Source organism: Coenobita brevimanus, chromosome 3 (genome assembly GCF_032717465.1).
Source record: "Coenobita brevimanus isolate Jiangsu-jjx chromosome 3, ASM3271746v2, whole genome shotgun sequence".
Taxonomy (NCBI): domain Eukaryota; kingdom Metazoa; phylum Arthropoda; class Malacostraca; order Decapoda; family Coenobitidae; genus Coenobita; species Coenobita brevimanus.
The window spans coordinates 12,886,077-12,905,226 of NC_136956.1; the positions used below are offsets into that span (position 1 = coordinate 12,886,077).

At 42.1% G+C, this 19,150-nt stretch overlaps 1 protein-coding gene across 1 annotated transcript in view; it reads left to right on the forward strand.

Annotated features, from left to right (window-relative positions):
• Positions 1-19,150, forward strand: part of LOC145393212 (macrophage mannose receptor 1-like) — a 147,599-nt gene that overhangs the window by 98,145 nt on the left and 30,304 nt on the right. The window contains exon 5 of the mRNA XM_080267415.1: positions 6,567-6,761. Within this exon, the coding sequence (XP_080123541.1) occupies positions 6,567-6,761 (195 nt within the window). The remainder of the gene's footprint in view (positions 1-6,566; positions 6,762-19,150) is intronic.

Genomic DNA, 19,150 nt, shown 5'->3' on the forward strand with positions numbered 1-19,150 from the left:
CACTCAGTGTAGAGTTACCCTAAAATAGAGTACTGCTACATTAAGTGGGTGGATGATGAGAGCCCCCACCTACCACACCTAATGATATTTATTCAAATTGATCGATCCGTATATGTATAAAACACAGTTATTGTCTGTCTGTATGTCTGTCTGTCCTCTATGAAAATCGAGGGGTATGCATACAGAAACCTCTAAACGGCTAGAATAGATGTGCCTTATTTTGTTGAATATAAGTACGATAATGTACACTGCAGCAGCACATTCCCTCGCGCCCTTGATACGCAATTTGCAAACATCCTGTCAGCAGTGAGGACATGTGGCAAAACGTGCCTATACTGTAGGTGAGGGATCAAGTGAAAATAGTTATTTACCTTAGACAGATAGAGAGAGACAGGCACATAGACATACATTATATATATATATTAATATCATCAGCCATTTGAGTATCCACTGCAGGACCGGGCTATCCCGACAGAAGTCGGGGCGATACAGCCAATGTATCTCTACCAGGTGGTTTAGGCTGTCTGGTAGAGATTGTCTGTAGGGTGAGAAGTGCTTGTAAGTGTAACTGTAGTGTTGGAGTGGCTTTGGATGTGTGTGTAATCTGTGAACCAAGTGTAATCGGCCCACACAAGCCGACTGGGTGCAAGCATACTTTATAGTAAGCGACATTGGTTCAACCACAGCACCCCTTGTGTCTGCCAATGCAGTACGTGGCAAGGTAAACACTCCCAAATTTTATTACCCTGGCGGGGCGCGAACCCTGGCTCACTCGTGTACAAAAACGCACACTCTACCACAGGGGCTTTACACATATATATATATATATATATATATATATATATATATATATATATATATATATATATATACATACATATATATATATATATATATATATATATATATATATATATATATACATATATATATATATATATATATATATATATATATATATATATATATATATATATATGAGGCGGTAGCACGGGCCGAACAGGGTAGTACTCCCGAGGGGAATGGGAATGCTGGTGATGGAGAGAGCTGGAGCTCCTGTTTCACTAGCTATCTAACCATCCCCCTTTGCTGACCTTTTCAGTGTGACAGTAACATGGAGAGTAGACCAGCATACTCTCTCAAACATTTCCTCTAGCTGTCTATGCACTACAGCACATGCACTTTATATTTCACACAACGTATCCCACTACATTACAGGTGTTGGCGCCGGCAAGGGCATGCGGCCAGTAAACTTTGCCCCTGCTACCTAGTGGCGGACTTCTGGGGGGAGGTGTGGTGGGGGGTTCCGCCGGCATAGATCCTGGGTCCAGGGCGAGATGGGGCTCGGGCCTGTGCTAGAGGGTACAGGGCATTGCAGTTCCCAGGCTGCCGCTTCCGCCCAATAGACAAGGGCCTGAACCTGGGGGTAGCGCCCCAGGAGGCTGCCCTATCAGTGGGTGTATAATGGCAGGATAGTTGCAGTGCCAAGGCGCGCTTGGAGGGTGTCCCTGCAGCTGTCCTGGTAGGGTGCCCCGAGGCCACTACCACAGCCACTGGTAAGCTGGTGGGCTAAGGGTCCCATATCCATTGCCTGGACCTGGGACTGTGCAGTGAGTGGGGCCTGTGCTTTGTCTATCCCCCTTTATTAATATTTAATACTGAAGATGACAAAACAAAATAAGTTTCAAAGCAAGCCTGAGGACAGTAAATCACCCAAGGGGATCAGGGTGGGTTCATGGAATGTAGGAAGTTTGAGGGGAAGAGCGGGGGAAGTCGTTGAGGCATTCGGTAGGAGGTGGGTGGATGTTGCGTGTTTGCAGGAAGTCCAGTACAGGCGTGGATCAACCAGAAAGATTGTTTGGAAGGACTGTTGCTATAAGTTGTTTTGGCAGGGGGGACAGACGGATATAGAGGCGTTGGTGTGATGGTTGCGGAGAAATGGGTGGAATATGTTATGAATGTTTTGAGAGTAAGTGACAGGATATTGGTAGTGAAAATTCTGTTGGGTAGAAAGATAGCTGCAATTATATCGGCATATGTTCTACAGGCAGGATTGGATGAAGCAGAGAAAGATAGATTTTGGGATGATTTAATACGTGTAGTGGGTGGTATGCGGGATGATGAGATAGTGATTTTGGGACGGGACTTAAATGGTCATGTAGGTGAAGCAGCACAACGTTATGAAGGAGTGCATGGGGGATGTGCATATGGTATAAGGAATGCAGAAAGGGAAAGGATACTCGAGTTTGGGGAGGCAACGGACATGATTGTGTACAACACATATTTTAGGAAAAGAGACAGTAGGTTAATTACATATGAGTCTGGGGGAAATAGCAATCAGATAGATTATTTTCTGGTTAGGAGGGCCGATAGGAGGTTAGTGAGGGATGTTAAAGTTATAGGAAGTGAGGAGTGTGTGCAGCAGCACAAACTATTGATTTGTGATATGGTGCTTAAAGAACAAGTGATGAAAAGGAGGACTTATGTACCTAGGAGGAAAATATGGAAGCTGAAAAACCAAGTAGTAAGGGATGCCTTCTATAGCGAGTTGAGGAGAGTGGTGGCTGAACAGGGAGCTGTAGACAGAGGCGTTAATGAACAGTAAAGAGCCCTCAAGAACAATTTCTTGAGAGTTGCTGATGTAACATGCGGTTGGACAAGAGGACCACCAAGACATAAAGTAACTTGGTGGTGGGAAAAGGGTGTAGAAGCTGCAGTTAAGGAGAAAAGAAGGCTTTTCCGGGAATGGAAGAAGGGTGGTAGCGAAGAGGAATATTTGGCTGCCAAGCGAATGGCTAGAAGTAGGGTATACAGGGCAAAGTCTGAGTCACAAAGACTATTACTTGATAACCTAAATCATGAGGAAAGGAAAAATATGATATTTAGGGTGGCAGGTCAGGTGAAGAGAGATAATCGGGATATTATAGGTGAGCAGTGTGTGAAGAATGATGAAGGAAGGGTAGTGGTGAACAGTGAGGATATTAAAGATGCATGGAGAGAGCATTATAACCGGTTGTTGAATGAGGAGTTTGACTGCGACAGGGAAGGTTTGGAGCCAGCAGATCCAGTGTCTGGCCCTTGGCCTTTGATTGATGCTGCTACTGTGAGTGAGGCAATAGGCAGGATGAAGGTGGGGAAGGCAGCAGGTGTGTCTGGGTTGACTGCCGAAATGTTGAAGGCCTCAGGCGATATAGGGGTGAGGTTAGTCACTGACCTGATAAATAGGATTATTTATGAGTGTGTTGTCCCAGATGATTGGCTGAAGAGTGTAATTGTAAATGTGTATAAAGGGAAGGGTGATGCCCTGGAAAGAGGAAATTATAGAGGTATAAAGCTTTTAGATCAGATAATGAAGGTAATGGAGAGAGTTTTAGAAGGTATGATTAGAGAAAGAGTGAATATTGATGAGATGCAGTTTGGGTTTATGCCAGGTAGGGGGACCAATGATGCTATATTCATTGTTCGACAGCTTCAGGAAAAATATATTGGTAGGAGAAGGGATCTTTATTTTGTTTTTGTTGATTTGGAAAAGGCCTTTGACAGAGTCCCTAGAGAGGTGGTGAAGTCGGCAATGAGAAAGCTTGGCTTGGAGGAGTGGCTGGTTAGGGTGGTTATGGCTATGTATGTGGGTGCTCACACCCAGGTAAGAGTGAATGGAGATTTGAGTGACGAGTTTTCCGTGAATGTTGGTGTGCATCAGGAGTCAGTCTTGAGTCCCATGTTGTTTATTATGGTACTTGAAGCCCTTTCGTGTGACTTTAGAAAAGGACTCCCATGGGAGTTGTATGCTGATGATTTGGTGTTGATTGCAGAGAACAAAAGGGAGGTGGAGGAAAGGTTTAGGAAGTGGAGAGATGGTATGGGGCACAAGGGCTTAAGGGTAAATGCAGACAACACAAAAGTGATGATATCTAGGGTTGGTGGCGGTACTGTCAAAGACAAGGGAGAGTGGCCATGTGCAGTTTGCCACAAGGGCGTGGGAAGTAATTCCATTTTGTGCAGTGTTTGTGATACATAAGAGATGTAGTGGTATCAGAGGTAGACTGTGAGATAATGCTGATTTTATGTGTACGGTGTGTCGGGGTGAGCAGGTGGAGATTGTTAGATGTGAAAGGATTGAACTTGCTGGTGAATCTCTTGAGTGTGTGGAAGAGTTTTGTTATTTGGGAGACATGTTGTGTGCTGGAGGTGGGGCTGGAGCTAGCTCTGTGGCTAGGGTGAGAAGTGGTTGGAAGAAGTTCAGGGAGCTCTTGCCTCTCCTGACATTGAGAGGACTCTTCCTACGTGCTAAGGGGTCTTTGTATGCAGCATGTGTTAGGAGTGTAATGCTGTATGGTAGTGAGACCTGGGCAGTGAAGGAGGAAGATATGCACCAGCTCAGACGTACAGAAATGACAACGATTAGGTGGATGTGCAGTGCATCCCTGTGTCCAAGGCCTGGAGGGGCTGGGTTTACGATGGAAGAGTTGAGAGGTAGGATGGGACTGGACTGTATTGGTGTCGTGATGAGGAGAGGTAGATTGAGATGGTTTGGAGATGTGGAGAGGATGGGGGATGATAATTGGGTGAGGAAGGTGAGAAGTGTTAATACTGAGGGTGGACTTATGAGGGGTAGACCGAGAAAGACATGGGACGAGGTCATTAAGTGTGACCTCAGGGTTAAGGGACTGAACAGGGAGGCTGCAATGGATCGTGCAGCGTGGAAAGCCGCCATTGGGTGACCAAGGCCGACACATGCAAGCATGTTGGAGCCTTTTGAGTATCCACTGCAGGACCGGCCTATCTCAACAGAAGTGGGGACGATACAGCCAATGTATCTCTACCAAGTGGCTTAAGCTGTCTGGTAGAGATTGTATTTAGGGTGTGAAGTGCTTGTAAGTGTAATTGTTGTGTTCGAGTGGCTTTGGATGTGTGTGTAGTCTGTGAACCAAGTGTAATCGGCCCGCGCAAGTCGACTGGGTGCAAGCATACTTTATAGTTTATGGTTCAACCACAGCATCCTTTGTGTCTGCCAATCCAGTACGTGGCCAGAACGCTCCTAAAATTTATTACCCTGGCGGGGCGCGAATCCTCACTCTCCAGTGTGCGAAAAAGTATATATATATATATATATATATATATATATATATATATATATATATATATATATACACAAAAGACAGTATATATTTATGGATGTAAGATGCTGACTGTCATTGATATATATGCATGGCATAGGCTTAAATTACTGTCAGGAAAAGACATGGATGTGATGGAAATGAAGAGCATAATATGTTTTATGAGTAGTAATATGTGTTAGAGAGAGAGAGAGAGAGAGAGAGAGAGAGAGAGAGAGAGAGAGAAGCAGGCGGTAATACCGGTATGATGACGAAAAAAACGAAAAGGGTATGTTAAAATGGTATGAGTATCGAGAGAACCAGTGGGACGAGGCTGATAAACATGTGCTCAACAGAAATAAACATAAGAGAGTACGGAGGGTGAAGAAGAGATTTTGAATCATTTGTTCTGTTATCAGTGATAAATTCTAATCACGGACAGATATTTTACTTGACCTTTATCATATTAAAAGATATGCTGTGCAACTTTTATAGCTGACAAATTAATTTAAATCTAACCTTCTTTTTTTAACTGACCCTACAACACCCAGAAACAAAATCATAAGCAATACTATGCTGTTGCAGCCCTCCAGCTGACCAAGCACATACCTCCCACCTCTTTGCATACCTAAGCAGGCGCATGACAGCCCTCATCCCCTCCTCCATCTTTTATTTTAAAGGTGGGCGTAAGGAGAATGCCATGAGGACACGTAACCTGGGCCTTTTAGATTGCATGCAGAGGTTGCACTGAAATACCTGGATTTTTTCTTTTTCAATACTTTCAAAAAAATTGCTTAAGACACAGCATTCTACCTATCAAAAGGCACCAGGTCACTATAAGACACATAAGATTTCATGGCTGCAGTGGATACATACTGAGTTTTGGCCCGGAAATGAAATCTCCATGCCTGGCCAGCCGCCCTGCCGCCCAACTCTTATGGACGATCACTTACTGACCCCTTTGATAACAATACCCTCCTCTGACTCTGTCAGGTGGAGGGTAAAAGAAATACTTCTTCAAGGGGAAGCATGTGTCATTTGATACGATAAATCAACGAATACGTATTTTAGATACCCTGTACATTTTAAACACAAGTTTAAATTTGATTTTTCTATAGTCACTAATACTTTTACTTAATTAGCAGAATATACAGTACTTCAGAAGTCGTTTTCCTTAGAAAGTGTAATATTAGACTATACCGACTGTACACTGACCTGAGATCACAAAAGAATAGGCGAACCAATATTCACAAGTAACTTTATTTGTCCAACCCTGGCTAGATTCAATTGATCTCCCTAACTTAAGTCAGAAAACATAAGCCTGGACAGTTGTAGTGCTAACATGTTGATAATCAGCTGTGGAGTAAACGAAGAAATTAACTATTATGTTGCTGCTACTGCTTATACAAACACATAACATTAGTGTCCAATATTATTCCAGAATTTTTCATTAACACTGTCTCTACACAGTGTCTATGTCGGTGCCTGCTTTGGATTGCCCGCCCTTCTTTGTAACCGTGGACGGCTTGTGTCTGGCCTTTATGACCTGGGCTGACCAGACCTGGACCGAGGCCAGACAGTCGTGCCACGGGCTGGGCGGGGAGCTGGCTGCTGTTACAAACATTGAGCACCTAAGAGCCATATACCTCTACCTCCACCAGGAAGGTATGTGATCGTTTGTTTAGTCACTCAAAAGTTGTGGTCCTTACCCATCCAGCCCCTCACTTTTTGATGTGGTAACACTGTAAGTCTTGCAGCTTCATACGACTCAGGTGGTATGCTGAACGTTGAACGTTTGTACCTGTATGAACCCCAGTCTAAATAGTAGCATCACTTCCTACACTAGGAATTTATATACTCAGAGGTGTTGCTGGCCATAATCAAATGCAATACTGAGAATGAATACTGAATGCTTAACAAATTTAATTATTTCAATTTGGAAAAAAAGGTTCAAGTTAAAGTCATGCATGTTTCGAACAAGCAGCAGATTTCTATGGAAGACGGATTGAACGAAGGGGTTAGTCGAGGGAAAGGGGCCGAACGCCGAAGCAATCACCCAGAGCAATGTGTAGTAATTTGAAACTAGTTTAGGCAAAAAAAAAAAAAGTGCAGTGAGGAAGGAGGTGTCCTGTCATGAGGCTTTGTTTTGCAATGCCCGAAGTTTACATTCATATCAAAATTTTCGTTCATGTAACACATAGAGATGGTGTGAAATTTTAACATTGTAAGAGAACGTCCCCCTTCCATGACTACCATAGCATGCCACCACACATTATCACACAATAAGAAGCCAACACCGAATATCGTACCACAGACTAGACCAAAAAACACAGGATATAACATCACACAGTACTCAGTACACCATACCTTGCAAAGCACATGACACAACACTCTACTCCAAAACACACTACACATCAAAGCATATGACACAACACCGACTCAGAATCAAAGAGAACCCCACCACGTGACACACATGACAAAACACACCACACCATGCATATCACACACACACACACACACACACACACACACACACACACACACATTCCGACAAAACACACCACACAATGCATATCACACACACACACACACACTCACACACACACACACACACACACACACACACACACACACACACACACACACACACACATTCCAACAAAACACACCACACAATGCATATCACACACACACACACACACACACACACACACACACACACACACACACACACACACACACACACACACACACACACACACACACACACACACACACACACACACACACACACACACACACACACATTCCAACAAAACACACCACACAATGCATATCACACACACACACACACACACACACACACACACACACACACACACACACATTCCGACAAAACACACCACACAATGCATATCACACACACACACACGGACACACACACACACACACACACACACACACATTCCGACAAAACACACCACACAATGCATATCACACACACACACACACACACACACACACACACACACACACACACACACATTCCGACAAAACACACCACACAATGCATATCACACACACACACACACACACATCGCACACACACGATAAACCACACACACACACACACACACACACACACCATCACCACGCACGTCGCAAACACACGATAAACCACATCACACCACGCACATCACACACACACACGACAAAACACACCACACACACGACAGGACAGACGAACATCACACACACACGCACACACACACACACACACACACACACACACACACACACACACACACACACACACACACACACACACACACACACACACACACACGACAAAACATACCACATCACGCACATCACACACATGACAATATACCACGCACATCACGCAAACGACAAGACACCACACACATCATACACACGACAAAACACAACATATCACACACATCACACACACAACACACACCTTACCACACACATCACACACGCCAAACCACATCACAACGCTAAATCACACCATGGACACCGTCAAACCATACCACACCACACCACACCTCACCACAACACAAACCACATCACACACTACAACGCCAAACTACATTACACACCCCGCATACGCTACACCATACCACAACACATCTTTCTTAACTACGCAACACACACTACATCACACAACTCTACGGACAAGGACACACACCCACAAACATTCAATTACACCACACCACACAACAAAACTGAGACAGCAAGCAATCCATACAACATCCAGTCACATCACACACTTCACACCATACCACACTACACCACTCCACACCACACACACCACACCATACCACACCACACACAAAACACCACACCACACACACCACACCATACCACACCGCACACACCACACCATACCACACCGCACACACCACACCATACCACACCACACACAACATACCACACCACACACACGACACACCACACCAAACAAAACACACCACACCACACCACACACACATTCCCGCCAGCCACACATTCATACCACACCACACCACATACACATTCGCACCAAACCACACAACACAACACACATATGGCACCGTTCCCTGCTGTCCAAACTCCCTTGCTATGGACTAACGTCTTTTGTTCCCTTGATTTCTTCATATCTTAGTGACGGGAAAATAAGAGTAAAGTATATGATGTATATTCCAATTTCCACTCAATTAACGCCGGCGTGCCGCAAAGGTCAGTTCTGGCGCCAACCCTATTCCTGGTTCATATTAATGATCTCTTATCTGTCATCCGCAATCCCATCCATTCATACGCAGATGACTCAACACTACATAGTTCATTCACACTCAGACACCCATTTGCAAAGTCTAATATCTCTACCTCTCAACTCAGTACAGCCATCTCCATAAATCAAGACCTATCTACGATCAGTAAATGGGGAGAAAACAACCTTCTCTCTTTTAATGCTATTAAAACTAAATATATGTAATTTACTAATAGACAGATATTACCAGATTCGTCCATTACCTTCAGTGCCACTAATATTCCCATCTCCAAAAGTATTGAAATTCTTGGCGTCTCACTTAACAATGCCCTCACGTGGACATCTCATGTTAGATCACTTGCTAAAACCGCCTCACAGAAACTTGGATTATTGTACAGAGTCCGTAACTTCTTCGCTGATGAGCATTTGGCTATAATTTATAAGAGTCATGTGCGCTCTCAGCTTGAATATTGCTCACCCTTGTGGAATGGTTGTGGAGAGGTTGCATTAAAAAAAAAAAAAAAAAAAGATAAAATTCAGAACAAAGCTGTTAGAATTATTAACAATCCTGCCATTACAAATAAACTACCTCCCCTGCAAGTAAGAAGGAATGTTGCCTCCCTTGCATTATTTTACAGATATTTTTATGGCAAATGCTCAGACGAAGTTGCGTCCATGGTGCCACCTCTCCATGCCTTCCCTCGTGCTACACGGGCATCTGGTAGCGCTCATGACTGGAATGTCACTCAACCATATTGCAGAACTTCTGCCTATCAGAATTCTTTCATTCCCCGAACTGCATCTCCCTGGAACTTGTTTCCCCAGAGTTGTTTCCCTCCAAATTTTAACAGACAGCTGTTCAAGTCTAACTGTTACAGATATTTTATGAACAGAGGACACCAGTAATTTGGTGTATGGATTATTTTTTTTTATTCATTTGTTCTCCTTCCTCTGTTCCGTTATTAAATATATATATATATATATATATATATATATATATATATATATATATATATATATATATATATATATATATATATATACATTCACACTGCATCACACAATACCACACACACATTCACACCATGCCAAACCACACCACACACATATTAACATCACACCACACTACACCACACCATACACACATTCCCACTACACGCCACATACATCGCACCTTTCATACACGTTTAAGCACATATCGCACCTTTCATACCACATCACACCACACACCAAGTATCACGCAAAATCACACACACACACACACACACACACACACACACACACACACACACACACTTAAACGAACACACATACACACACGCGCACAAACACACGCACATACACACACCCATACACACGTAAACATACACACATACATGCACACACACAAACGCATACACACATAAACACGCACCCACAAAAGCACCCACAAACATACACATTCACACACATGCACATATACACACAGAGAAATGTTCTGTATGAAAAAGGGGGTGGCCAAATCATTTTGTCACTTAAAGGATGGATGCGGACATGAGGTTTTGGGCAGTGGTTCTTAATCAAGGATGAGCTTACTCCAAAGGGCAAAAGGAGCTATAGCTTGGGTTGAATAGACCAGCTTCAAAATCACAAATAAAAATGAAAGAATGACACATCATGAAACAATGAAAGTAAGCTGCAGCTTAAGTGAAATACGGACACTAAGTCTTCCATGTTTACCTGTTAGTATAATGTCAGATACTTTTTTTTTTTTTTTTAATGTGTCCGACTCTGGGCATAGTTTTCACAGCCTACTTCCTAGACCCAGTAGTCCTCCTACATACCATAGACCTTTACATGTCACCACTTCGGCGCTAACACCCACCGTCCATATTGAGTACATGCTAGGGCTTCTACGTACGGGACTGATGTATATGTGTTTGCGGGGGTGTTTTTACGACCTGTCGTCGGGTCATCTGGTAGATCAGAAAAGTCTTATTTTATGAAATCCAAATCCTTAAACTGTTCTCTGCCCCAGCGGGGGTTTGAGCCTGGGTCCGGTTGGACTGCAGGCCACCTCTCTACCGATTGAGCCATATGTACAGCGTAATACTTGCGACTGTGTTATATGACTGTCTGATTCTACTGAAAAGTGTATTTACATCAATATCTGATATATCCTGCATCTGATGCCGTGGCTTCTTCACGGAGTAGGTGAAACATGGTTAACTAGAAAGCACTCAGAGAGCGCATGCCTCCGTCAATGCCATTACCGTTAAAAAGGATCCGGATCCGGATCTGTGGATATAGGATCTAGATCCGGATCCGTCTCCCAAATTAAACAGTTCTTTCTTGGTCCATGGCCCACCTTTCCACAAACATTCATTGAAATTCATGGAGAACTTTAGGAGATATTGTGCCGGATACTCCGGATCCAGATCCGGATCCGCCCCAAAGTTTAGTAATTTCTTCTTTGGCTGATGTGGTCCTCTCTTCCACAAAATTTCATCAAAATCCGTTCTTTACTTATTGATTAACCCTGCTGACAGATCCGTGGATATAGGATTCGGATCCGGATCCGGATCAGCCCCCACATTTAACAATTTCTTTGTTGGTCCATGGCCTACCTTTCCACAAAATTTCATTGAAATTCATTGAGAACTTTTGGAGATATTGTGCGAGATACCCTGGATCCGGATCTGGATACGCCCCAAAATGTAATCATTTATATCTTGGCCAATGGCTCATCCATAGAATCTCATCAAAATCCGTTCATAACTTCTGAGTAATCCTGCTAACAGACAGACAAACAAACCAACGCAGGCAAAAACATAACCTCTTTAGCAGAGGTAATACTGTACATTCGTGGTTTAACGGACTTCACAATAATTGCCGGCCTCCATAATGGAAATTTTATGAACAAACAGTAGGCTTTTATTCGTAAGAATGCCATTCCAAACCCTACATATTTTGCGCAAGATCTATCACTTTGGACACCAACCGTATAGTTTGAATATATTTAATAATTTTTTTTTTTTTTTTTTTTTACTACTATAGATATTTGTGATCACACTACAAAATAAACAATATTGATGGGGGTTTTTAAGCAATCTCCAATAAAACTTCAGTTCCAGAAGACTTTTCGAGGATGATTAAATAGCTTGTCAGTAGTAAGAATAAAATTAGAAAGGGCTGAGTGAGAGCATATCTCCGCCAATGCCATTAGCATTAAAAAGGATCCGGATCCGGATCCGTGAATATTGGATCCGAATCCGTATCTGCCCCCAAATTTATTCATTTTTTCTTTGGCCCATGGCCCACCTTTCCACAAAATTTCATCAAAATCCGTTTATAACATTTTGAGTAATCACAGATCCGGATCCGTGGATATAGGATCTGGATCAGCCCTAAAATATAATCAATGCTTTCTTAGTCCTTGGCCCATCGTTCCACAAAATTCCATTGAAATTTATTGGGAACTTTTGGAGATATTGTGCGGGATACTACGAATCCGGATCCGGCCCAAAATTTAATCATTTTTTCCTTGGCCCATGGCCCACCCTTCCACAAAATTTCATCAAAATCCTTTCAAACTTTCTGAGTAATCCTGTTAACAGACAGACAGAGAGACAAACAAACAAACAAACAAATGCGGAGTAAAACATAATCCCTTGGCGGAGGTAATAAGGACCACCGAAATGAAGGCGTTAACTGGCCAGGTGAAGGGTGTGATATACAGTATATGCAACTGCGAATGTGTGGGCCATGATGGTCAGAAGAAGAAAGGACCCTTGCCACGACTGATAATTTTGCAAGAGATGAATGGGATGTCTTCGCACGCATTCCCAACTATTGGCAGTGGCTTGCGAGAATACTCGTAATGCTGTGGATGTGAGATATAATTATATCAGAAAATGGGGGTTGGAGTGAGCATTAGACCAGGAATATCTACACTGACCCTCTCTGACCGTATTCAACAAGGATTTTTCTTTATTTGCAACACCTGTTTATACCCTATTTTGTTCTACCTTGCCCTCGAATGATCATTATTACATCTGGCTCATTAATATTTCGGCTTTAGTATTAATTAACCAAAAGGTCTGTAAATTACTGAAGATTCACATATTATGACATGACATGCTTCACCTTTACCGTTATCTTTTCTACTCTCCACATTTCTCTGTGATCCAACAGATTCTGTCAATAGGTGAGTCGGTTTTGCATAGACATACACTGCCACTATTGATGCAAATATTCTATTGGAATCTTAATTTTTTATATGAACGACGAACTGATGTTTTAGATATTAATATTTTTACTTGATTATCTAGACTGGATTTCCTTAGACATACACCGCCAATATTGATATCAATATGCTATTGGAATCTTACTTTTCCCCCAAATGAAGAACTGATGTTTTAGATATTAATATTTTTACTTGATTATGTAGACTAATCCGTACTGTATAATTGAGTAATTGACTTTTTAAATACGGCTGTACTTGCTGAAATTTAAACGTATCCATGTAGTCAAACGTGACATTTTCAGTTAGTTATAAATATTAAAAATAAATGTCATTTTTTAAACAAACGTACGAGTATCACCAATTTCTGCGACATCTATGTCATGGAAGATTATTAAATACCCAGGGCTTTAATAAATAATATTAACATGCACAATATATCTGTATCAAAGCATGTATTTTCACCAAAGGACTATATCATTAATGTATCATTATGTCGTGTCCTCTCACCCAAAGTATCCAGCGTGGTTTGTTACTGGCATATTACTTGTTATGACAGAAAAAGCTAATGCACTGTCTCTGTTTATATTTACAATTTTTTTTTCTATAATATGTTTGATGTACACCGCTTCCCGTTCGATCAGCGGAGTTAAGCAACGTTGGGTCTGGTTAGTACTTGGATGGGTGACCGCCTGGGAACACCAGATGCTGTTGGCAAACGTTCTCCCTACGTGTCAAGTGGGGTTGGTGGAGGATTAGTGCCCCTCCCTGTAAAACAATTAACTCTAAGCCCTTGGCCACCCTGTTTGGAATACATGGCGTCTGGCAATGAATGAATGATATTTGATGTAAAAATATGATACCTTTATTTAAAGTTATTTTATTCAGCATAATTAAGACTAAGAGGATTAGGAGCAATTGCTATCACTGTGAAGTTGGTAATTCTTTACTTTGATATACTGTAATCTAGGGTATACAAGAATGTGATAGGTAAACAAACTTATCATATGGCTAATACCCTTTTAAGTACTGGAACAATTAAATTTGTCGGATATTGTGCGGCTGTGTTCAATGAAAGCCAAGTGTCAGTTGTCCTCGCCGTATTTCTGACATCATAGATATGGAATTCTCGAATTGTAACAGACATCTTAAGCAGTGTTATCTAGTTATCTTGTTCATGTTTTTTTCTTGGAGAAAACAATTTGCGGGCTCATGACCTTTGGTTCCTTCTTATCGCATGAAAAAAAAAATGGTTATTGAAACTTCCTAAGCAATAAATTTCGAAAAAAAAAAAAAAAAGCAGGAATCCTTCATTAAGTATTATATTCTTCCCACGTGTTCCTAATCGGTCAGAATATTGCAGGAATGGTCACCTCTTATTTAAATGATCATCGCTGTCAGCACTTGTGATATTTTCTGAATATATTGCCTATAGTTTATGGGGGATAAACGAAACTCTTCAAACGTTGAGGTAAAGTTGGTGGCGTAACTGATAAGAGAAATCATACTTTCTGGTATCAGAATTATTCCATGCTTAAAGTTAAGCCTCACGTAATGGATTACTGTTAAAAAAAAGTAATGGATTACTGTTAAAAAAAGAATGGTTTCATGTTCCATGGGTCAAAGCCTGGACTTTTACGCGTATAATGCAATGACAATGTAATGTAAATGTCGCTTGCACACCCTCTGATATTGCTTGTCGTTCCCCTATTTATTTGCATGTCATGTTATAGACGTCATGAAAGGCAACTAATCTGTAGGGCTGGTGAACACGCCATTATGTCACTAAAAATCTTGTGCTTCACGCATGGGTAAAGATGTAGAACAGTTTCTGGAGTGCAGAGTGAGAAGTTCATAGAAGTTGTGTTGCAGTGCCTGTCATTGTGAGTGGCAAACTTAATGTCATTAAGAGAATATGGACAGGATGGGAACATGTAACTTCACATGAAAGGGCACACTACCGTGTACTCTAAGGAGCCTCGCCCCCAGATGAATCCAGGCCAGGAAAACTGGTTGGCACACACGGCACACACCAGACCCTTAAGGCCAATAATTTAACATGAGGACCATCATATAATGAAGGAAAACAGCATTTGCTTCGACTTTTGTGTGTGAATGTGTGTATGTAAGAATGCATACGTATGTGCATTTATGCGAGTGAGTATGTGTGCACGTGTGGGCAATCATAGACAGCCTACTTGGCAAGTTGCCACAAAATCTGGGACGTGAATCACATTGAACTCTATTTCAAAATATGTCTGTGTGCAACAATGGCAAAATAAATGTTATAAGCTAGAAAATTGAAATACAGTAGTGGTAGGTGTGTGACCATGATAAATACTGATCTGGAACTGACACGTCCCCCCAATCACGCCCATACTCATATGCAAGTCTTGCACTCTTTCATTACATCAGGGGTCGGCAACCTCCAGGCCGCGGGCCAGATCCGGCCCGCAGAGTCTGAACTCATGGCCCGTCACCCTGCTTGATATTTATATAACAATCCGGCCCGCAACAGCCTAGCCAACTAAATGAATCACTTCCCCATGGGAAACAGCACCAACCATCCCACTAATTTGCATGTCTCTTGATAGCACTGTTTTCTGCTGTCACTGATTTGCATGTTTTTCAATAAATTTCTAGTAATCTTGTCACTGGTTTGCCTGCTTTTCTACAAAATTTTTGTATATTGTCACAAACTGTTTTCTGCAGTCACTGATTTGCATGTATTTCAATAAATTTCTTGTAATCTAGTCACTGGCTTGCCTGCTTTTCTATATATATTTTTTTTTATATTGTCACAAACTCTTTTCGGCAGTCAATAATTTGCATGTTTTTAAATAAATTTCTTTCACTGGTTTGCCTGCTTTTCTATAAAATTTTTGTACACTGTCACTTTTGGGTTCTCTTTGGCACTCTGGCCCGCAGGCTGCTCCTAGAAGCTTTCTTTGGCCCTCGCACTGAAAAGGCTGCCGACCCCTGATCTACATGAACTTTTTTTTTTTTTTTTTGAGGGGGGGAGGAGTAATTCAGACAGACAAACATTCAGTCCATGGGTATGGTTTTTTTTTTTATGCCAGGAAGAAGGAACCAAAGGCAATAAGCCCGCAATAACAGTTCCCTCCAAGAGAAAAACAAAATACAATAGAGAGCCAAATTCAAGATCCGATCATTTCGAGATGCCTGGACACACTGCGTTTCAAAGACTGGAGATCATAGGCAGCAGGAAATACAGATAGAGGGAGACAGTTCCAGAGTTCACCAGTTGCATAAATGAAAGACTGGGAGTAACGGTTAACTCTTGCATTAGAGAGTTGGACAGAAAAGGGATGAGGAATTGCTGCTAGACAGGTGCTACGCACCCGTCGTAAAGGTGGAGGAATGCATGCAGACAGTTCAGAGGAGCAGTGACCATTGAAGTAGTGATAGAAAAGAGATAAAGAAGCAACAGTGTGACGAAGAGACGGAGGTTGAAGGAAGTTAGTAAGAGGAGGAGAGTTAATGAGACGAAAAGCCTTTGACTCCACCTTATTGAGAAAAGCTGTATGTGGGGAGCCTCCCCACACATGAGAATTGTACTCCACACAGGGGCGGAAAAAACCTCTGTATAGAGTCAACAATTGTGCAGGGGTAAAGAAAGAACGGAGTCAGCTTAGCACACCCAATCTCTTGGAAGCAGATTTTACAAGAGATGTAATATGATCTTTCCAAGATAAGTCCAGAGTAAATGAAACCCCAAGCATGTTCAAGGATGATGCAGGATTAAGCTGAATATTATTAAACATTAGTGGGTATACCTGTGGAAGATTTTGTCGGGTTGATAGGTGTAAGAACTGAGTCTTAGATGCATTAAAAACAACCAGATTATTTTTACCCCAGTCAGAGATACGAGCCAAGTCAGACATTAGGTGTGCCATAGCCTCATCCCTTGTTTGTTGAAGTAACTGCTGAAATGGGCGTTGTGGGAACCGAATGGAAAGGTGAAGGGTGGAGTCAACAGCGTATGATTGGATAGGGTTAGATGTACAGCTTGGAAGGTCATTGATGAATAAAAGGAAGAGAGTTGGTGATAGGACAGAGGCCTGAGGAACACCACTGTTGATAGATCTAGGAGAAGAACAATGGCCGTCTACAACAGCAGCTATAGAACGACCAGAAAGGAAGCTAGCGATGAAGGCACAGATAGAAGGATAAAAACCGTAAGAGGGCAGTTTTGAAATTAAAGATTTATGCCAGACTCGATCGAAAGCCTTTGAGATGTCAAGTGCAATGGCAAAGCTTTCGCCAAAGTCCCGAAAGGAGGATGATCAGGAGTCTGAAAGGAAGGTGAGAAGATCGTCAGTGGAGCATCCCTGACGGAACCTGTACTGACGATCAGAAAGAAGGTTGTGATAGGAATGATGCCTTAAAATTTTTCTATTGAGGATTGACTGGAAAACTTTTGAAATACAGGATGTTAAAGCAATTGGACGATAGTTGGAGGGTTGGGAGTGGTCATCCTTCTTTGGGTCTGGCTGAATGAGAGCAAACTTCCAGCAAGAAGGAAAGGTACAAGTTGACAGACAAAGGCGGAAGAGTTTGCCTAGGCAGGGTGTAAGCACTGAAGCACAGTTCTTGAGAACAACAAGAGAGACCCCATCAGGCCCATATGCCTTGTTAGTATTGAGGCCAGTGATGGCAGAAAATACATCAGCTGAAGAAATTTTAATGTCAGCCATGAGGAAGTCAGAGGGGGGAAGTGATGGATGAACAGCACCGGAATCATCTAAGGTGGAATTGGAGGAGAAAGTCTGTGCGAAGAGATCTGCTTTATCAGTAGAAGAAATAGCTACATAACCATCAGAGTAGAAAAGAGGAGGGAAGGATGATGAGGTAAAGTTGTTAGAAAGGTTTTTGGCAAGGTGCCAGAAGGAGCGGGAAGAATTCGAGTTGGAGAGTTTTTTTTTTATATAAACAACAGAACGGAGGAAGGAAAAACAAATGAGTAAAAAAATAAAAATTCATACACCAGATTACTGGCGTCCTTCGTTCATAAAATATCTGTAACAGTTAGGCTTGAACAGCTGTGGGTTGAAATTTGGAGGGAAACAACTCAGGGGAAGCGAATTCCAGAGAGATGCAGTTCGGGGAATGAAAGAATTCTGATAGGCAGAAGTTCTGCAATATGGCTGAGTGACATTCCAGTCATGAGCACTACCAGATGCCTGTGTAGCACGAGGGAAGGCATGGAGAGGTGGCACCATGGACGCAACTTTGTCTAAGCATTTGCCAAAAAAATATCTGTAAAATCACGTATGGGAGGCAACATTCCTTCTTACATGCAGGGGAGGTAGTTTATAAGTAATGACAGGGTTGTTAATCATTCTAACTGCTTTGTTCTGAATTTTGTTTAGTTGTCTTAATGCAACCTCTCCACAACCATTCCACAAGTTTGACCAATATTCAAGCTGAAAGCGCACATGACTCTTATAAATTATAGCTAACTGCTCATCGGCGAAGAAGTTACGGACTCTGTACAATAATCCAAGGTTCTTTGAGGCGGTTTTAGCAAGTGATCTG